The sequence below is a fragment of the Rhinoraja longicauda genome, chromosome 13, assembly GCF_053455715.1.
Source record: "Rhinoraja longicauda isolate Sanriku21f chromosome 13, sRhiLon1.1, whole genome shotgun sequence".
NCBI lineage: Eukaryota > Metazoa > Chordata > Chondrichthyes > Rajiformes > Arhynchobatidae > Rhinoraja > Rhinoraja longicauda.
Window position 1 is genome coordinate 42,913,139 of NC_135965.1, and position 22,204 is coordinate 42,935,342.

Sequence of the window (22,204 nt, forward strand, 5' to 3'; positions counted from 1 at the left end):
TTATCTTTTATGATCACCAAGAATGCGGGAGGCTCTGTTGAAGTCGCTGTGATGGTAACTGTAGTGTGCTTTGTGTTCATAAATTCTTAAGTTCTAGGAGCAGAATAAGGCCATTCTGGCCATTGAGTGTACTCCCCCATTCAATCCTGGCTGATCTATCTTTCCCTCTCAACCCCATTCTCCTGCCTTTGCCCCCATAAACCCTGACACCCGTACTAATCATGAATGTCGATCTCCGCCTTAAAAATATCTATTGACTTGTCCTCCACAGCCGTCCATGGCAATGAATTCTGCAGATTTACCACCCTCTGACTAAAGAAATTGCTTCTCATCTCCTTTCTAAGGGTACGTCCTTTTATTCTGAGGTTATGGCCCTTGGTCCTAGACTCTCCGACTAGTGGAAACATCCTCTCCACATTCACTCTATCCAGGCTTTTCACTATTCATCACTCTATCCAAGCCTTTCACTATTCTTAGTTTATGCAAAGAGTGCAGATCAGGGTAAACAATGAATACACTACTGTATATTTAGATTTTCAAAGTGTAATTAATAAGACAAGAGAATATTGTACAAAATCAGTGCTAAAACCTTATACATTTAACCATAATGCACGCTCACGAGCTTTGATGTTGCCCAGTCTGACCTTTCTGTCATGGGCCTCCTCCAGTGCCATAGTGAGGCCCACCGGAAATTGGAGGAACAGCACCTCATATTTCGCCTGGGCAGCTTGCAGCCCAGTGGTATGAACATTGACTTCTCCAACTTTAGATAGTTCCTCTGTCCCTCTCTTCCCCTCCTCCTTCCCAGATCTCCCTCTATCTTCCTGTCTCCACCTATATCCTTCCTTTGTCCCACCCCCCTGACATCAGTCTGAAGAAGGGTCTCGACACAAAACGTCACCCATTCCTTCTCTCCTGAGATGCTGCCTGACCTGCTGAGTTACTCCAGCATTTTGTGAATAAATACCTTCAATTTGTACCAGCATCTGCAGTTATTTCCTTACACTATTTGATGTTGCCAACATCCATTAGCTCAGTGACTCAAATGCCCCAAGTATTCTGTCGTCAGTCATCATGTCAGTATTCATATAATGCTTGGAAACAAATCTGCTGACTTTTTAAATGCACTTCTGAAGGGATGTCCTAAGAATCTCTTGGTCCTATAAAGAACATGTAATTTGTAAATTTGAAAGACTTCTCAAGATATCTTTAACTTTTGTGAAATATCTTGCGTCTCTAATGTTTGCCCTAATTGACTTCTAAAGACATTTTTAACTTTTCTGAAATATTTTGCATCACGAATATTTCCTTTTACTTCCAAATATACAATGTGCTTTTTTTCATTTGTCAATTACACTTTCATTTTTAATTACACTTTGAAAATCTAAATAGAGTATATTAATTGTGTACCCTTATCTGTCCTCTTAGAATGAACTAAGAATCGTGAAAGGTTTGGATAGAGTGAATGTGTAGAGGATGTTTCCACTAGTGGGAGAGTCTAGGACCAGAGGCCATAACCTCAGAATAAAAGAACGTGCCTTTAGAAATGAGATGAAAAGCAATTTCTTTAGTCAGAGGGTGGTAAATCTGCAGAATTCATTGCCATAGGTGACTGTGGAGGCCAAGTCAATGGATATTTTTAAGGTGGAGATTGACAGATTATTGATTAATGGGCCAAACCTTGCTTGACATGACCCAATGACTATGCTCACATTGACCCCTTCTATTCCCTCCCTCAACTTCTCCTTGTTTTTCCTGTGCCAACTCTTCTGGGTCTCCTGCACAAATGGCCCTAAAAACCTGACACAATGAGGACGCATCACATCATCAGCCCCAGAATGCCTGAAAGGTCTTTAAGTTGCATGTCACTTTTAATTGTTTTTGGATGCCTCTTATATTCCAACATTAAAAACAATTCAAGTATATTTAAAAGGTATGCAAATTTGAGTTCTAAGAAATTATACATTTACTTAAAATACCTTACGAATTTTGGAGAAAGATACAGTGTGGAAACAGGTCCTTCGGCCCACTGCGTCCACACCGACCATCGATCACCCGTTCAAACTAGTTCTACGTTATCCTACTTTCGCATCCACTCTCTGTACATTTGAGGCAATTTATAACAGCCAATTAACCTACAAAGCCACACATTTGTGGAATATGGGAGGAAACCGGAGTACCTGGAGGGAACTCACATGGTCACCGAGGGAACATGCAAACTCCACACAGACAGCACCTAAAGTCAGGATCGTAGTCCGGTCTCTGGAGCTGTGAGGCAGCGGCACTGTGAAACTGTGCCACCCACTGCATACTTAATATATATAAAAAAACTAAATATATAAAATACTACTTTCCTGTAATACTTTTAAAAATCAAATTCAGTGAGTTTAGACGAATGAGGGCGATCTCTTTGAAATGTACACAATCCTAAGTGGGCAATGGCAGGGTCAATGTTGAGATGTTACCACCAATGGGATAATCTCAAGTGAGGGGACATAGTTTAAAGACAAATGGCGTATCATTGACCACAGGGGTAAGTAGAAATTTATTTTCAAGTGATGCCAATTTCAACTGCACATCAGCCTGCATGTAGGGATTATGGCAGAAGGCAGAAGAATGGGGTTGAGAGGGAAAGATAGATCAAGCATGATTAAATGGCGGAGTAGATTTGATGAGCTGAATGGCCTGGAACTTGTGAATTCTTGTATCTATTTCCCTTTTTGCAAGTTAATTGGCCTCTACAAATTGTCCCTAGTGTGTTAGGATAGTGCTAGTGTACGGGGTGTTCGCTGGTTGGCATGGACTCAGTGGGCTGAAGGGCCTGTTTCCACGCTGCATGTCTGAAGTCTAAAGTTTCTCAGAAGGATGAGGTTCGACAGGCTAGGACTTTATTCTTTGGAACACAGGAGGCAGAGGGGTGATCTTATAGAGTTGTATAAAATCAAGAGTGGAATAGGTAGGGTGAATGCTCAGAGTCTTTTACCCAAGGGTAGGTGAAGTGAGAATGAGAGAACATGGGATTAAGGTGAGAGGGGTAACATTTAATAGGAACCTGAGGGGCAACTTTTTCACTCCTATGGTGGTGGCTATATGGAATGAGCTGCCAGAGGAGGTATTTGAGGCAGGTACTATAACAACAATTAAAATACACCAGGATGGTAGCTACAGGATTATCTTGGATGAAGCATCTTGGTCGAGTTGGGCCGAAGGGCCTGATGCTCAAATGCTGTGAGCATTTTGTTTCTATCTCAGGTCTGTGGGTTAATTGGTTTTGGTAAAGATTCTAACTTGTCCCTAGTGTGTAGGATAGTGTTGGTGTACGGGGATTGCTGATAGGCGCGGACTCGGTGGGCCGAAGGGCCTGTTTCCGCACTAAAGTAAACTAAACTAAACCAAGTTCTCCGGCTCCTGCAATGGTTCTAAATTCTCAGACTCAAACTTTTACAAGATCTGTCTCCACGAGAGTTACAACTGTATCCATGTGTTGATACTTTGTGAATAGTAACTTTATTCAGTCTGAATAGTCTGAAGAAGGGTCTCGACCCGAAACGTCACCCATTCCTTCTCTCCCGAGATGCTGCCTGACCTGCTGAGTTACTCCAGCATTTTGTGAATAAATCGATTTGTACCAGCATCTGCAGTTATTTTCTTATACATCCAGCTCAGTAACCTGTACCTGCCTTCTCTCCATACCCCCTGATCCATTTAGCCACAAGAGCCACATCTAACTCCCTCTTAAATATAGCCAATGAACTGGCCTCAACTACCTTCTGTGGCAGAGAATTCCACAGATTCACCACTCTCTGTGTGAAGAAATGTTTTCTCATCTCGGTCCTAAAAGACTTCCCCCTTATCCTTAAGCTGTGACCCCTGGTTCTGGACTTCCCCAACATCGGGAACAATCTTCCCGCATCTAGCCCCTTAACCCCTTAAGAATGTTATATGTTTCATTAAAGCTGAATTAATGCTTGTCGGAAGGAACTGCAGATGCTGGTTTCAACCGTAGACACAAAATGCTGGAGTAACTCAGCTGGACAAGCAGTCTGAAGGTGGGTCTCGACCCGAAACGTCACCCAGTCCTTCTCTCCGGAGATGCTGCCTTACCCCGCTGAGTTACACCAGCATTTTGTGCCTCGACTTCTCCTGAATTGATACACCCGCCTTTGTAACAAAAGAATAAACTGTCAGGTCCGGAGGGGGCAAGTGACAGAAAATGAAGCTGGTGGGAAACGAGAGTTGCGGTCTTGGGATTCAGTTGTCATGGAAACTGTTTAATTTTCCCAGTCGAGGCGGGGTTGTGTGAAGGAAGGAAGGTGTGTCGCTCATCGGCCGGAGCGTCTCTGACATTACACAGCGCCAGGCCAGCGGAGCCCGGAGAAGACAGACACAAAAAATGCTGGAGTAAGTCAGCAGGACAGGCAGCATCTCTGGAGTGAAGGGTCGAGACCCTTCTTTAGACTGGTGGGGGATAAGGGAAGCGAGAGTCATATAGACGGGCGATGTGAAGAGATAAAGAACAATGAGTGAAAGATATATGTGGAATTCTCTGCCACAGAAGGTAGTTGAAGCCAGATCATTGGCTATATTTAAGAGGGAGTTAGATGTGGCCCTTGTGGCTAAAGGGATCAGGGGGTATGGAGAGAAGGATACTGAGTTGGATGATCAGCCATGATCATATTGAATGGCGGTGCAGGCTCGAGGGGCCGAATGGCCTACTCCTGCACCTATTTTCTATGTTTCTATATGCAAAACAAAAGTGGCGATGATAAAGGAACCAGGCCAGCTGTTTGCAGGGTGCTGGGACTGCACCAAAGTCCTGCTACAGGTGACGAACACGCGGGGCTGCTTCTCTGAAGAGCTGAAATAAATATCAGCACAAGAGAGAGAAAAAAATCAATCTTCCATTCCCTTCTCCTGACACCCCCGGACTTGAGCAGACACAAAAAGCTGGAGTAACTCAGCGGGACAGGCAGCATCTCTGGAGAGAAACATAGAAAATAGGTGCAGGAGTAGGCCATTCGGCCCTTCGAGCCTGCACCGCCATTCAATATGATCATGGCTGATCATCCAACTCAGTATCCCGTACCTGCCTTCTCTCCATACCCCCCTGATCCCTTTAGCCACAAGGGCCACATCTAACTCCCTCTTAAATATAGCCAATGAACTGGCCTCAACTACCTTCTGTGGCAGAGAATTCCACAGATTCACCACTCTCTGTGTGAAAAAAAACTTTCTCACCTCGGTCCTAAAAGACTTCCCCCTTATCCTTAAACTGTGGCCCCTTGTTCTGAAGTTTCAGGTCGAGAACCTTCTTCTGACAGCGTCCAGAGATGCTGCCTGTCCCGCTGAGTTACTCCAGCATTTTGTGTCTATCTTCGGGTTAAACCAGCACCTGCAGTTCCTTCTTACACCCCCGGACTTGGAGTGCGCTTGGATGAAATTGCACTTTGAAAGCGGCTCCAGATCCAAAGCGCAATACCTTTCTAGATACGCATTGCTGGCAGACAACTGCAGATAGGCGAGGCTTAAAAATAAAAAACCTTCTTCAAATGTGAGCGTCTTCGTGAGCCATCCAACTTAAATCCAGGTGTGTAAGAATGAACTGCAGACGCTGGTTGAAACCGAAGAGAGATTTAAAAGAAAGCTGGAGTAACTCAGCGGGACAGACAGCATCTCTGGAGAGTAGGAATGGTCTGAAGAAGGGTCTCGACCCGAAACGTCACCCATTCCATCTCTCCGGAGATGCTGCCCGTCTCTCTGTTAAACCCAGGTGCGCCCGGGCGGCGAGGGGCGAGGTGCCTCGCTTACTCTGCAGTCTCCTGTGAAACACGGAGCGTTGCTCGCATTGACGGGCGATACTCTTTACAACAACAACAACAGAAAAAATATATAAGTGAGAGACCAACGTGAACATGTAATGAATGATTTAAAACGCGCGCGGAAACGAGAAGCACTCAAAACAACTTTCATGAATTATTCAGATGAGACAGGCGTTTTCATACAAGGTCGATGCTTGGAAAAAAAAGCAGCGCTTCCAGACAGAGAGAGAGAGAGAGAGAGGGAGGGAGGGGGGATCTTCTTGATACGGTTTGGGAGGATACAACCCTCACAGCGTTTGGGAGGATACTGCACCATCACAACGCGTAGACTACTGAGCGAAGAGGGTCTCACTCAGTCTGGTTGGAAGTGGATTCGTTGCTCTTACTTCTCCCCACTGCCAGAACTCGCTCAGTGAATTAAGTCCATTTTTTCGTGAGCTCTGGATTCTGGAGGAACGGGGTCCACACGAGCGTTGAGGGGAGCTGGGGTTTTTTTGTTTGCAAGGACAAACGCCTCTGATGAACTGCGACCGCTGCCGGACAATGACTTAATGGGAAGAACTGGTCCAACAAAAATGACTGTAAGTAGTAGTCGGTCGGCTTAGAGGCAGCTGCGGTTTTGCGAATACTTTCTGCTTTGCTCCGTTCATCGTGTTTGTATTGAGATTGCAGCGAAGAAATCTCATCAAGTTCTGCCCTATTTCCATTCCCGTGTTCGATTTTAAATCGCAGGGAGGAAATTAAACGTGTCCAGCCAGTAACCAATTTGGCAATTTCTGCACATCCATTGCGCAGTCATGTACCTACAAAGGTTGTGAATTGGGAGGGGAGGAGAGGGGAGGGGGGGGGGGGGGGACAAAACTGGGTTGAGATGGGGTGACCTGCTGAGTTACTCCAGCATTTTGTGAATAAATACCTTCGATTTGTAACAGCATCTGCAGTTATTTTCTTGCACTACTTGAGATGGGGTGATGATGTGTGTTTGTAATGGAAATAAACCTTTATTTAATGTTCAGGAGAAAATTAACGCGTAAAATGGCGATAATTATCCCCATTGCGTTGAAGTGTCGCTGGCGATCTGAAGCACCTCTGGGTCTGGGCAGTTTGTCCGCCGAGCTGCCGGCTCTGTGGGCTGTGGGGCTGGGCTGGGCAATGAGTCAGCGCCGGGCAATGATGCCGAGCCACCCCGGCCCCACCTGCCACTCACTACTCATTGAAAAAAACACACATATTTGTCCGCTGACGTCAAAAATGTTGCGTTAAAAAGGAAACGGAGGATTGATTCACTTTCTTGAAAAAAAAAAATTAAACTCCTGTCGACCTTTTTCCCCCCTTGTCTGATCATCTTAAAGTGTCTTTCGTGTTTCGGGTAAGCTCCGGTTATTTCGAGATTTCTTGGGGTATGATCTTTTCTTCCCCCCCACCCCCCCCCCCCCCCCATCTCCTCCTCTCTTCATCTTCATCTTTCTCTCCTCCCCCTCTCTACCTTTCCCCTCTCTCCCCCTTCCCGTTCTCCCCATCCCTCTCTCTCACAACTTGCCCCCTCTCCCCCCTACCCCACTCCCCCTCTCTCCACTCATTCCCCCCTCTCCCCTTCACCCTCTTCTCTTTCCCCATCCCCACCCTCTCCCCTTCCCTTCTTTCTCACCCCATCCCACCTCTCTCCCCCCTCTCTCTCCCCTTCCCGCCTCCTTCCCCCTCTCTCCTCCCACTTCCCCCCTCTCCGTTCACTTCCCCCTCTTCCCATCCCCACTCTCTCCCCATCCCCACCTCTCCCCTCATCTCCCGCCTCCTTCTCCCTCTACCTCCCTCTCACTTCCCACTCTTTACATTCACTCCCCCCTCTCCCTATCCCCCTCTCCCTCTCTCCCCTTCCTCTTTCTCACGCCCATCCCCCTCTCTCCCCCTCCCTCCTACCTCACCGCTCTCCCCCCCCTACCCTACCATCACCCCTCTCCCCCCTTTCCCCCTCACCCCCCTCCCCGTCACCCCTCCCCTCTCTCTCTCCCCCTTCTGCCCCTCCCTCTCTCCCCCCTCGCTCTCTCCCCCTCCCTCTCACCACCCTCTCTCCCCCCTCCCTCTCCCCCTCCCTCTCACCACCCTCTCTCCCCCTCCCTCCCACATCTCCCCCTTCTTCCCCCACATTCTTCCCCCTCCCCCTCTCTCTCCCCCTATCTCCGCCCTCTCCTCTCTTGTTCCCCCTCTCTCTGCCCTCTTCCCCTCCCCCTCTCTCTCCCCTCTTCCCTTCTCCCTCCCCCCTCTCTCCCCCTCTTTCCCATCCTCTTTCCCTACCCCCTCCCTTTCCCCCTCTCTCCTCCCCCATGCCCTCTCCTCTGCCCTCTCCCCTCCTGCCCTCTCCCCTCCTGCCCTTTCCCCCTCCTGCCCTTTCCCCCTTCCCCCTCTTCTGCCCTTCCTTGTCTCTGCCCCCTTCGCCTCTCCCCTTCTCCCCCCCCTTTCCCCGCCCCCCACTCCCACCCCCTGCCCCCTTTCCCCACATTTCTCTTTCCCTCGGGCACACCAGTGTTCTCGCGACGTATTTCGATGGGAATGGATTTGGGTTTATAATTCATCCATTAAAGCTTTCAGTTGTAAAATACCATGTTATTGAAAGTGCGACCTAATGCTCGGCGTGAGGGGCATCTGACGGAGACATTTCCCTTTTAAGACGGCGACGATGCTGAGATGAAAGCCGGGTCCCGTTTCTCTTTCGCCCTAATCCCGGGCCGCTTGTTGCCACCACGAGGAGCGGCGAGAGGCGAGGTCCTCTGGGGATAAGAGGTGTGACTCAGCCTCCGGCCCAGTGAAGTCTGTCCCGTCCCGTCCCGTCCCGTCCCGTCCCGTCCCGTCCCGTCCCGTCCCCCGACACTTCCAGGAGGTGAGACGTGTCTGTCTCCCCACCGCCTTGTTGCTGGAGCCGGCTCAGCGGCGGCCGCTGTTGTGGGGCTACTGTGCAACGCCGCTCTCTCTGATCCATCTCCCTGTGCTGATCTGGCTGAGGGAAACATCCCTCGTCCTTTCGTGCGAAGAAATATTGTTTGGATTAACAAGTGTTACACGTCGAGAAAGGCAAATAACTGCGAACCCCAACTTCCTGGAGTTTATATGTCTGGTGTGAGTGTGTGTTTGTCAGGGCTGATTTTCTTCCCTCCTCCCTCCCTCCCTCCCTCCCTCCTCTCTCCCTCCCTCCCTCCCTCCTCTCTCCCTCCCTCCCTCCTCTCTCCCTCCCTCCTCTCTCTCTCCCTCCCTCCCTCCCTCCTCTCTCCCTCCCTCCCTCCCTCCTCTCTCCCTCCTCTCTCCCTCCCTCCTCTCTCCCTCCCTCCCTCCCTCCCTCCTCTCTCCCTCCCCTCTCCCTCCCCTCTCCCTCCCCCCCTCTCTCCCTCCCTCCCTCCCTCCTCCCTCCCTCCTCCCTCCCTCCCTCCTCTCTCCCTCCCTCCCTCCTCTCTCCCTCCCTCCTCTCCCCCTCCCTCCCTCCTCCCTCCCCCCCTCCTCCCTCCTCTCTCCCTCCTCTCTCCCTCCCCTCTCCCTCCCCTCTCCCTCCCTCCCTCCCTCCCTCCCTCCTCTCTCCCTCCCTCCCTCCTCCCTCCCTCCCTCCTCCCTCCCTCCTCTCTCCCTCCCTCCCTCCTCTCTCCCTCCCTCCCTCTCTCTTTGGCTTTAAGCTCTGCTTTTCCGATGCGTGTTCCGTGCGGAATCCCAAGACAGGAGCCGCCTAACATGCATTGAACTACCTTGTTAGTTGCAGACTTCGGATCAAATGCTGTGTGTGTGACTCGCGTGTTGTGATTTCGGGCCCAGAAGGGGCAAGATTTTGATTTTGTGCAGAGTAATAAATCGCACCTGTCTTTGTGTGAAAAAGCTTACATTGTCACTGTTGTGAAAGGGTTGGGTTTTTTTTTTAACCAGCGTGGGCAGTCGCTTTGTTTCACATTTCTCCGGCATGGATAGTTTGTAATTCTCATCAATAGGGTGGCTTAGTTCTTGTTAACAGATTATTTTAATTTGTGAATCTATTATTGAAATGTTTCTGGCAATAAAAATCAGATTACTGTCTGCCTAACTGGAATTTGCAAAAGAAAAAAATATGGTATGCAATTATCAGTCACTAAACAATTAACCCAAATGTGCAGTGATTTATACCAACACTGCAGGTTACCATCGTCTGTGTGAATGTGCAGGAAACAATGAGATGTTGTATAAAGGAACAAAAATAAGCAATGATCAATTGTGCTGTGTACATTGTTATGTGTCCTGAGGTACAGGTAAAAGGTTTTGCGTGCAGTCAGCAGAAAGACAATACATGTCCATGTATTTACAGTGTACAGATACATGATAAGGGAATAACGTTCAGTGTAAGGTAAAGCCTGCAAAGTCTGATCAAGGAGTGCCCGAGGGTCACAGATGAGGTAGACAGTAGATCAGCACTACTCCCTGGTTGTGGTAGGATGACTCAGTTGCCTGATCATATCTGGGAAGAAACTGTCCCGGAATCTGGAGGTGTGTCAGCTTCTTATACTTTGTTTTATATTAGTAAGTGGTGCAATTTGATGCAGCCAGGCAGAAATAGAATAGATAACCATTCATAACAAGTGTTGTGATGTCTATTTATTCACAAAATGCTGGAGTAACTCAGCAGGTCAGGCAGCATCATCTCAGGAGAGAAGGAATGGGTGACGTTTCTGGTCGAGACCCTTCTAGATATGTCTAAAGATATCTAGACCCTTTTATACTAGATATGTACATATCACCACCAGTCGGAGAGTCCAACAAAATATTTCTCTTGTCAATGTTTGACACCATGGTATTCTGATTGGCTGAACACAATGGTTTTAGTCTCAGCAGGGAAGTGTTTGGCCCAATTAAAGATCTATCATAAGCTGCACAAAGGTACTGAGTGAACGTCCCATCATTTCCTGCTTGTATTTGTGACGTACGAATTCTATCCTTGTTCAAATCCAGGAGAGAAAAAAAAATTCATAGCTGCAAATAGGTCAATCAGCTTCATTACATTTTAATGGCTATTGCGCATATTTCTGGGCAGTTTACCAGCAATAAATTTCAAGAGTCTAAGTTCCACATTTGCTGTTTTGTGTTGTAGTTTATAGCACATTTGTGAAGCATTAACCACAGATCTGTGGCACTTTGATCTGTGCAGCTAGAGAGTTTACAGCTGAAATTGGTTTGAAAATGTGTTGAACAAGGTGGGCCTCAGGTTTCGTTAAAGTGTTCTTGCATTTATTTTTTAATTTTTATCACTGCATGTGCTAATGTCAAACGTTTAACGTTAAAGTTTGCAGGTCCTATAACAAATCAGTCCTATAATTGTTAGCAAGTGGTAGCAAACAGCCAAGTGCATGATTTTCCAACTAAAGCTTTCAGTCACTTTTGGCAAATTATTTACCCACTTCTTGGAGGCTGCTTTAACACTGCAGTGGGCAGCCCTCGATTTCGGGAATGTTGGGGGAGGGGAGTGCAGCGAAGCAGAAGAAAGAATCCATTCTTTAATGTTGTGTAGGAAAATAACTGCGGATGCTGGTACAAATCAAAGGTCTCGACCCGAAACGTCACCCATTCCTTCTCTCCAGAGATGCTGCTTGACCCGCTGAGTTACTCCAGAATTTTGTGATACATTCTTGAATGATGGTTGCCATTCAAGTTGCAGCTGAGTACTATCTTGTTTAGCATAGGGACTGTAATCCAAATTTTCCTAGCGAGGGTATGCACGGTTAAATGGTTTGGGAACGTCCAGTCTGAAATATTGAAGTGAACTCCCATAAACTCAATGGTGGATGTATTTAAATAAGTTTTATGCCCTGTTGAAATTATACTCCCAAGATTCAGCTAGGGCATTGACTAATGAATGAAATGGCATGTTTAAGGAGAATATTCCTACTTTTTGACCTCCGATTGGGATTGCCAACAGGTTTAAAACCACAGGGTTTCAACCTGGAGCTTTGACAGTTCCTGTTCCTTGACAGATGCTGTTTGATCTGCTGAATTCCTACAGCAGATGTATGCTCTTTCAGATCCCAACATCTGCTGCTTCTTGTGTCTCCATTTTACTATTGTTTCCTAGATTCTTTAAAAAAAATCAATATGGCATTTAATTCATTATTGGGATTGTATCCCCATGTCATAAACTCCACATAGTGATAATTGTTTTTTCCACCCAAAGAACAACGATCAAGTATGTTTAGAAAGAGCCTCCAATAAAGATCCCTCTTTACTGCTTAAAAAACGTCTGCTGTTCAGCATAGGCAGTGGTCGGTACAACCTTTGACTGATTGATGATATTGAACAGGAGTGATTGTGACCAACCAAACTATCGCTCTCTGTTTAACGCATCTTTGCTCCTGAGGTTTAATTCATAAAATAAACACACCAGTGAAGAAAGTTGTGAATGTCCATCCAAATAACTAAAGTACACAGTGTGTAAGAAGGAACTACAGAAGCTGCAGACACATAAAGCTGGAGTAACTCAGCGGGACAGGCAGCGTCTCTGGAGAGAAGGAATGGGTGATGTTTCAGGTCGAGACCCTTCTTTAGACACCGTATGCAACAAGGGATTTTCGAATGCTACTGGCAAAATGAATTCGTATTGCTTATTTAAAACTTGAGGCTTTATAATGATGTCTTTTTTTTTCATTTACGGAGATGTATTGTGATTATGCATAGGGACTGTAATCCAGAGTTGTAAATCTGTGGAATTCTCTGCCTCAGAAGGCAGTGGAGGCCAATTCTCTGAATGCATTCAAGAGAGAGCTTGATAAAGCTCTTAAGGATAGCGGAGTCAGGGGGTATGGAGAGAAGGCAGGAACAGGGTACTGATTGAGAATGATCAGCCATGATCACATTGAATGGCGGTGCTAGCTCGAAGGGCTGAATGGCCTACTCCTGCACCTATTGTCTATTGTCTATTGCAAAGTTCTGGACAAAAAGTATTCGCAAACTTACATGTTATTCTTATATTGAAGGAGCGATATAAATGTATGATTTGATTGAAAATATTCAAAATAAAGTATCTGTATTTTACATTTTACATAGTATATATCTATAAAATGTTGATATTGGCAATTACAATCCGTGTAATTTATTAAATTTTGGCGTACGTTTATATTGGAGTAATTGTAATGGAGGGGGCTGTGCAGAGACGTGATTCATTACAAAATGTTCCTGCTTGAGGAAATTGTCTTGGTTCACATCTAGTCACAAATGGCTGCTTCTGCCACCCATCCCAAAGTGTTTTTCAATCCGTCAACATTTTAAAATTATGGAAAACCAACCATAAACTAATGTTCTATTGAATTGGTCATAAGTGATAGGAGCAGAATTAGGCCATTCGGCCCATCAAGTCTACTCCACCACTCAATCATGTCGGATCTACCTCTCCCTCCTACCTTCTCCCCATAACCCTTGACACCCATACTAATCAAGAATTGTTCTCTGATTTTTTTTCTGCCAGGAATACAGGGAAGATGGTATGGATTTGGGAAGTGACTCATGTAGTCGAACAAGTTCCGAATCGAGTTCCAACAAAGTGACACCGTGCTCGGAGTGCAAATCCTCACCCAGCCTGGATCTTGCCACCTTGGGGGACAATGAAGCGGATGAGGATTATCAAGAATACAAAAGTAAGGTGATCGAAGAGTGGGAAAATGAGTATGGTGACTACTCTGAGAACAATGGCTTTGTTAAGACTGCCAGCAGGAGCTTAGCGGAGGAGTTTCAAGAAGTAAAGGTCATCCCTCCGGTTCCTTCTGACATTACTCCATGCAAAATTAAGCAAAATGGCAACCTAGCACCACCTAAAGCACGCGGCAAAGGAAACGAGACTCTCCCAAAGCTGCAAAAGCCGTTGCGAATAGCGAGTGGCATTGTGGCCACTTCAGGGACTTTTGTAACAGAGGAACCCCAGCTCCCGACCATGGACTGGGAAGCCCTTGAGAAACACCTCGCAGGTTTACAGTTTCAAGAGCAAGAAGCACAGAATCAGACCCAGACAAAAGCAAACTTCACATCCGTAAGTAGTCTCTATCCAAAATCATTTATTTGGTGTTTGTATTTTGAGCGCCTCTTTCTTTCATCAATTGGGGGACCTGAAGCATACAAATGCATATACGAGCACTTTCAGTAATAAGTCCAGTGAATTTTGCTTGCCTGAAACTTTTTTTGCCATATCATCGGCAAGGTTGCCAAAGTCCAAAGAGCTGAGGTTTAAACTGGCAAGAGAAGTGGTGTCAAGTCTTTCAAATACGATTGCGCATTAATAGATGCAGCTTTAAAAATAGAATATCAATAAATACCTATTGAGGGACCAGTCTCTGTGTTGTAAAGAACATGTTGTACTGCTTGACCTGCTGGGAGCACCTTCAACATTTAGACTTGCAGTCGATTAGATTGAGGAAAAGAAATTACATAATATTTCTCTTAAGTATCTTTAGCCAGGCATGGTAACCTATTATCAGGAGAGTAACCCAGATCATGTTCTTGATTACTTGTCTGATGCGCGATCATTTACTCAGTACAATGTATTTCTGGTCAATAATAAATGTGGCCTTCCGTTGTTGAATTTGTCACCTTAGATGCCACTAAATTTCAAATTCATTATCTTTGGGGCAGCACGGTGGCGCAGCGGTAGAGTTCCTGCCTTACAGCGCCAGAGACCTGGGTATGATCTTGACTACGGGCGCTGTCTGGACAGAGTTTGTACATTCTTCCTGTGACCACTTGTTTTTCCTCCAGGTACTCTATAGATTCCTCCCACACTCCAAAGACGTGCAAGTTTGTAGGTTAATTGGCTTCAGTTTTTAAAAAAAAGTAAATTGTCCCTAATATGTAGGATAGTGCTGATGTACAGGGGTGATCGCTGGTCGGCATGGATTCGGTAGGCCGAAAAGCCTGTTTCTGCTCCATATCTCCAAAGTCTAATCTTTGTTGATTTTCTCCTTCAGGTTCTAGGAGTAGAATTAGGCCATTCAGCCCATCGAGACTACTCTGCCATTCAATCATGGCTGATTTCTGCCTCCTAATCCCATTTTCCTGCCTTCTCAAAGGAATTTGTCGACCCCAGCCTTCAAAATATCCACTGACGGCCTGCACAGCCTTCTGTGGCAATGAGTTCCACAGATTAACTACCCTCTGACTAAAGAAGTTCCTCCTTGCTAAAAGAGCGCCCCCTAATTCTGAGGCTATGACTTCTGGTCCTAGATTGTCTGACCAGTGGAAACATAGTCTCCACATCCACTATGCCTTTCATTATTCTGTAAGTTTCAATGAGGCTTCCCCCTCAACCTTTTAAACTCCAGCCAGTAGAAGCCCAGTGCTGTCAAACGCTCATCATGAATTCAGTCTAGTAGTATGTGATAATGCTGAGTTGACTTGAATCTTCACTGACAGATGCCAGGAGAGGCATGATGAGCCATGAAACATATTTGGGAATTCCCTTCATGTGGGACACATCAGATCCACCTTTTGAATATGTGGAACTTTAGCAGCAACAGTTTGTTTCTTTTCTCTCATTGAAAGCATCTAATGCTGGGCAATTGAGGATATGTTCAAAAGTAGAAAAAGGTTTCCAATTAGTGAAGTGCTAACCATAAAGAATAACCTGAGCTATTATATAATGGGAAAAGATTAAAGAAGGATAAATTCCAATGTGTTTGCCACATTGCCTTACTTGATATCAAATATCACCACATCTGAAGAAGGGTCCCGACCGAAAACATCACCCATCCATGTTCAAGGGAGGTGCTGAAGATAGACACAAAATGCTGGAGTAACTCAGCGTGACAGGCAGCATCTCCGGAACATCTACAGCGATGCTGCCTGACCCGCCGAGTTACTTCAGCAAATCGTGTCTTTTTTTGACCACCACATAAAGGACTGTTTATCGACCTGGTGAATATCATTTATGTTTAATGTTGTAGCGACCATAGAGAATGGTCCAGGTCGTCGAACCCTCGGATTGGCCAGCGAGGTCACGTGTGAACGCGACCATGGGGATTGGTCCAGGGAGCGACATCGCTGATTGGCCAGCAATGTCATGTGCGCGTTTGGCGCCCGAAATAGTAGTTCGGCGAAGTCTTCGAAGAAGACAGTAAGTTTTTGATGGTTGTCCTTTACCTTGTTGATTAACTCTGTATTCGAATATTGCGGCTGCAATAAACTTCTTCTACAACCAACAAGTTTCCGGACTCGCCATATTGGTGACCCCGACGTGATCTGGACGATCACCGACTATGCAGGGACCCGACGCCTCGTCGGCGATGGCCGCGCCGGGCACACCGGAGTCAAGCGCGGTAAGCGTTCACCTTCCGTGGTTTTGGACGCACGCACCGCAATCTTGGTTTATACACACCGAAGCTCAATTTCATATAAAGAAGATATCGGACGACTCCACGAGGTATTACTACCTCGTCAGCGCTCTATCATCGGAGACGACCACGCGCGTGATGCGGTTCATCGTTAATCCACCTGCGGAAAGCAAGTACGAGGCCCTGAAGAAAGTATTACTGCGAATCTTCGGGTTTAATAAGCATGGTGGTGCGGCAAGACTTCTGCACCTACCGGATCTTGGAGACCGACTGCCTTCCGTCCTCATGTCCGAAATGATGATGCTAGCCGGTGAGCATATGGATTGCCCTATGTTCGAACAGGCATTCCGCGAGAAGCTTCCTGAGGATGTCCGACTGCTGCTCACGGATTGTTCTTTTAAGGACCCCGAAGCATATGCAGCGAAAGCGGACGCGCTCATAGCGGCTAAAAACAAGGCAAAGGACCAGGCAAGCGGTTCGATCAACAAGGTCTCGACATCAGTGACCACGCCACAGCGACGGCAAGATGGCGCCACGTCTCCCGCCAATTCTCCGAAAGCCCGCCAAAAAGATCCGCACAAGCGCGGCTGGTGCTATTATCACCTACGATGGGGTAGCGAATCCCGCAACTGCCGCTCACCTTGTACCTTCGCGGGAAATGCCTCGGCCGATCGTACATAGGGGCAGTTACGATTGGACAGAACCGGCGCCTCTATGTCCATGATCGATACACGGACACAGAATTTTTGGTGGACACGGGAGCCATCGTCAGTATAGTGCCGCCGACCGACCTCGAAACCAGATCGGGTAAGACAGGTCCCACCCTCATCGCGGTTAATGGCAGCCCAATTCGCACTTTCGGTATACGGAAGATGTCCCTTGTGTTAGGCCTCCGCACGTACGAATGGCCATTCATCATAGCCGACGTCAAACAAGCGATCTTGGGAGCAGATTTTCTCTGGGCTTTTTCACTGGTCCCTGATGTCCGCGGTAACGACCTCCGACCCTCCGCCGAAGATGAGCACGTCGCTCCGACAATCGCCTCCTCGCCCAGCCCTACTGTCCAGGCCGTCGTCGCGGCCCCCGACTCGTATGCTGAGATTCTGGCGGAGTTTCCAGAGCTGCTCATTCAACGTTTCGACACGTCTTCGGCCAAGCACGGCGTGGACCATCACATCCGCACCGAAGGCCCTCCTGTTTTCGCTCGGGCCAGGAGGCTACCGCCAGACAAACTGGTGGTGGCACGGGCAGAGTTCAGGAAGATGGAGGAAATGGGAATTGTTCGTCAGTCTGACAGCCCGTGGGCCTCGCCGTTACATATGGTCTCCAAGGCATCTGGGGGGTGGAGACCATGTGGCGATTATCGGCGTCTCAATGCTGTCACCACGGCTGATCGCTACCCCATACCGCACCTACAGGACTTTTCATCTGGGCTGGAAGGAGCGGTGGTGTTCTCCAAAATCGATTTGGTGCGAGGATACCACCAGATCCCGGTGCGACCGGAGGACATACAGAAAACTGCAACGATTACTCCGTTCGGGTTGTTTGAATGGTTGCGTATGCCTTTCGGTTTAAAGAACGCGGCACAGGCTTTCCAACGACTGATGGACCGCGTGGGCCGGGGTTTACCCTTTTTGTTTATTTATTTAGACGACATCCTGGTTGCCAGCACCTCAGTACAGGAACACCAGGCCCACTTGCGGACCCTTTTCCAGCGGCTCCAAGACCACGGGCTCATAATCCAACCCTCCAAATGTCAATTCGGCCTTCCTGCTCTTGATTTTCTAGGGCACAGAATTACCCCTGCCGGCGCCTCCCCTTTGCCCGAAAAGGTGGAGGCTATCTGGGCATTTCCTAGGCCCACCACAGTAAAAGGGCTACAGGAGTTCGTAGGCATGGTTAATTTCTACCATAGGTTCGTCCCGGCAGCTGCGCGAGTCATGCGCCCGCTTTTCCAATGCCTTGCAGGGAATCCGGTAGAGTTGATATGGTCCCCGACCGCAGAGTCGGCTTTTACAGCAGCTAAGGCAGCTTTGGCAGACGCCACCATGTTGGTCCACCCGAGCCCCTCCGCCCCCACGGCCCTGACGGTTGACGCCTCTGAAGTGGCGGTGGGCGGGGTTCTGGAGCAGCAGGTCGGTGGCCGTTGGCAGCCTTTGGCGTTTTTCAGCCGGCAACTAAATTCGGCTGAGCTGAAGAATAGCGCATTTGACCGAGAGCTTTTGGCCCTCTATTTAGCTGTTCGTCATTTCAGGTACTTCCTTGAGGGCCGCCCATTTGTGGCCTTTACGGACCATAAACCATTAACATTTGCTTTTGTCAAATTGTCTGACCCATGGTCGGCCCGCCAGCAGCGGCACCTGACTGCTATCTCGGAATTCACCACCGATGTCCGTCATGTCGCGGGTAAGCTTAATGCCATTGCTGACGCCCTGTCTAGACCTGCTTTTCCCCCTATTTCGGCGGTGGACTGCGAAGTGGATCCCCAAGAGCTTGCGGAGGCACAGCTTCTAGCGGATACCGCTTCGGCATACCAGTCCACCACTTCGGGATTGAAGTTGGCCCAGGTAGCTTGTGGGTCAGAAGGCACAAAAGTCTGGTGCGATGTTTCTCTTCCCCGTCCCAGGCCGGTAGTACCGCCCTCCCTTCAGCGCCGGGTTTTCGATGCCATTCATGGGCTGGCGCACCCGTCCATCCGCTCCACCTCTGCTTTGGTAGCAGCTCGGTTTGTCTGGCATGGCCTACGGAAACAGGTAGCGGGTTGGGCGCGTGCCTGCGTTCCCTGTCAGACCGCTAAAGTCCAGCGCCATGTCCAGCCCCCCGTACAGGATTTCGAGGTCCCGGCTGTTCGTTTTTTCCACATCCACGTGGATTTGGTCGGTCCTTTGCCTTCCTCCCGGGGCTACACCCACCTCCTCACGGTGGTGGATCGGTTCTCCCGGTGGCCAGAGGCTTTCCCATTGTCTGATATTTCATCAGCGTCTTGTGCTAGGACTTTGGCCCTTCATTGGGTAGCTCGTTTCGGGGTCCCGGCAGTTATTACCACTGACAGAGGCCCACAATTCACTTCGTCCCTCTGGGCCGCGCTCGCAGAACTGTACGGGTCCAAGTTACAACCCACTACTGCATATCACCCCCAGGCAAATGGACTCGTAGAAAGGTTCCACCGCCAACTTAAGGCGTCCCTCAGTGCAAGGCTTGAAGGCCCGGACTGGGTAGACCAGCTCCCTTGGGTTCTTTTGGGCATCCGGACTGCTCCTAAGCTAGATCTCGGTGCGTCGTCCGCAGAGCTAGTATGTGGCTCGACACTTCGAGTACCCGGAGATCTGTTTCCGGACCCTTCAGACCAGCTGCCTACAGTCCCATCAGTGTTAGCATCTCTCCGGGAATGGGTGGGCTCCCTGGCTCCAGTTCCGACTTCACGTCATGGGTGTCCCATGGTACATGAACCGCCTTCCCTGAAGGACTGTGAGTTCGTTTTTCTGCGAAAAGATTCCCATCGCGCCCCGTTGCAGAGGGTCTATCAAGGGCCGTTCCGGGTTTTGCGTAAGGGAACGGCTACCTTCACCTTAGACATGTGCGGCAAGAGTGAGCTCGTCTCGGTGTCCCGGCTCAAACCTGCACATTTGGATCCGGATCAACCAGTCCTGGTCGGTCAAACCCCTAGGAGAGGCCGACCTCCGTTAGTTCCGCTCAGTCCAGGACCCCCCGTTCCGACAGTTCCTCCAGGACCCCCCGTTCCGGCAGTTCCTCCAGGACCCCCCGTTCCGGCAGTTCCTCCAGGACCTCCCGTTCCGGCTGTTCCGCCAAGTCCGGAACCCCCGGCTCCTGTGGTTCAGGCTGTCCCTCTCCGTACTCGTTATGGTCGCGAAATCCGGCTCCCTGCTAGGTTCCGCACCTCGGGTTCTGGGGGGGGGTCATGTAGCACCCATAGGGAATGGTCCAGGTCGTCGAACCCTCGGATTGGCCAGCAAGGTCACGTGTGAACGCGACCATGGGGATTGGTCCAGGGAGCGACATCGCTGATTGGCCAGCGATGTCATGTGCGCGTTTGGCGCCCGAAATAGTAGTTCGGCGAAGTCTTCGAAGAAGACAGTAAGTTTTTGATGGTTGTCCTTTACCTTGTTGATTAACTCTGTATTCGAATATTGCGGCTGCAATAAACTTCTTCTACAACCAACAAGTTTCCGGACTCGCCATAATGTTGGGGAAAGTGATGGCAGAGTTTCTTTGGGGGGGGGCAGGGTGAAACTGGATTTTTTTGCTGAATAATCATAGTCGGTGTCCTGGGAGCTTTGACTTGGTGCCTTGTAGCGAACAGTGAGTTTTCCAAAGGCTGTCATACCTTGGGAGTTATCAGTTGCCATCTCTGATGCAAAAATAAATTATTGAAGGTTTAAAAATTTAATCGGTGTATTGTAAGGCATGATAATTATGTACGACTCTCTTATTCCTGAATTATTTCATATTTAATATTTTCCTTTGCAGTTTTTAAAGCTTTGGCAGAAATAAAATGATGGGTATGTTTTGAAAATTGCAAAACCAATGTTGAAAGGGTTAAAAAGAAGTTGTATTTTAAAATGAATCTAGTGGCGACTTGGCACATTTAGCTGCAGAGGGCACTGTTCACAATTTCTGTTATACTTGCAATCTATTGCCTGGGTGCAATGAATCACAATGTAAAACTACAGCCCATACACACAAAGCAGCTCAGTGTATCCCTATGATTGGCCAACCCGCAGAATCACAACCCCATTAGCCATACCGCAAGAACGGTATAATAGCAATGGAATAAAACAGAGCAGTTTATGTTTGGATGTATTCTAGTAAATGTGGGCAACTTCTGAAGTAGAAAGAGCTTGATCACACTCAGGGCTGCTGAAAAAAATGGAACATTGGAGGGACTTGTCAAACTGGTATAACCCACCTAGGTCCATAGAACAGTGGTTGAGATGAAAGAGCACATTGCAAATCCAAGGCAATTATATTCTTCGAAGATGAAGAATGGGTTTTATTCAAGTGATTTACAACTGGTAAGCAATACCATGGAGAATCCTAATTATTGGTACGGGGGACTGAATTAATCTAAATCAAAGCATGGTCCCATGAATCAGCACAGCAAGTAAATGTATTGATTTCAGAAGTAAGATTTATTGATCATCATCTCCTTGGACTAGTCAGTAGAGTCTGAAAAAGCAACTTAAGAATTGTAGGACTCAGACAGTACAAGCAATTAAGGCTTTTTGGAATGATTTACTGTGAGGCACATTGCAATATTGAGAGAAATGTCATTGAAAGATGACTTGTCATATGCACTTTATTCTTTTTGTTGACCCATTCGTCTGGATTTTTGAGAATTTGTACTTGTTTTACAAGTGCATTTAGCAAGTAACCAAAAACTGTTTACTTTAATTTAAAATGGTGAATTGCATTGTGAACTGGTACATTGATACACCAGAGGCATCCCTACCTTTATAATAATTTAATTTACCACTTTTTAGCATTTCAAACACAATTTCTGCTGGATTTAGTTTAGAGATGCAGTGCGGAAATAGGCCCTTCGGCCCACCAAGTCTGCAACAACCAGAGATCCCCGCACATTAACACTATCCTACATGCACACTAGGGACAATGTTACATTTGTACCAAGCCATTTAACCTATAAATCTGTATATCTTTGGAGTATGGGAGGAAACCGAAGATCTCGGAGAAAACCCACGCAGGTCACGGGGAGAATGTACAAACACTGTACAGACAAGCACCCGTAGTCAGGATTGAACCCGGGTTTCTGGTGCTGTAAGGCAGCAACTCTACCACTGCACCACTGCACATGGTACTTAGATTTTAGATGGTACTAATTGAGGCAGTTTACCATACTCTTCTTGGGTACCAGTATGATAGATGCTCTTTTGAAACAAATGGAATCCTCAATCTGCAGAAGAGAAAGCCCTGTTTGAATACTCCATTAAGTTGGCGTGCACAGGTGCATCTGCAGTAGCCTTAAAGAGAAAAAATAGATAGTGCTCAAATTTTAATTTTTTGGTTTCCCCCTTTTCATGGTGCTATCTGCAGAATGTT

General features: G+C 47.6%; 1 protein-coding gene across 4 annotated transcripts in view; it reads left to right on the top strand.

Annotated features, from left to right (window-relative positions):
* The window catches only part of schip1 (schwannomin interacting protein 1), a 558,202-nt gene that overhangs the window by 406,298 nt on the left and 129,700 nt on the right, over window positions 1-22,204 (top strand). For 2 of the 4 annotated variants that reach the window (XM_078410855.1, XM_078410856.1), the window contains exon 5: window positions 13,276-13,833. In XM_078410855.1, the coding sequence (XP_078266981.1) occupies window positions 13,276-13,833 (558 nt within the window). Of the gene's footprint in view, window positions 1-6,114; window positions 6,401-8,516; window positions 8,598-13,275; window positions 13,834-22,204 lie in introns of those variants that run through there. The other 2 variants (XM_078410857.1, XM_078410858.1) reach the window with 2 other exon arrangements.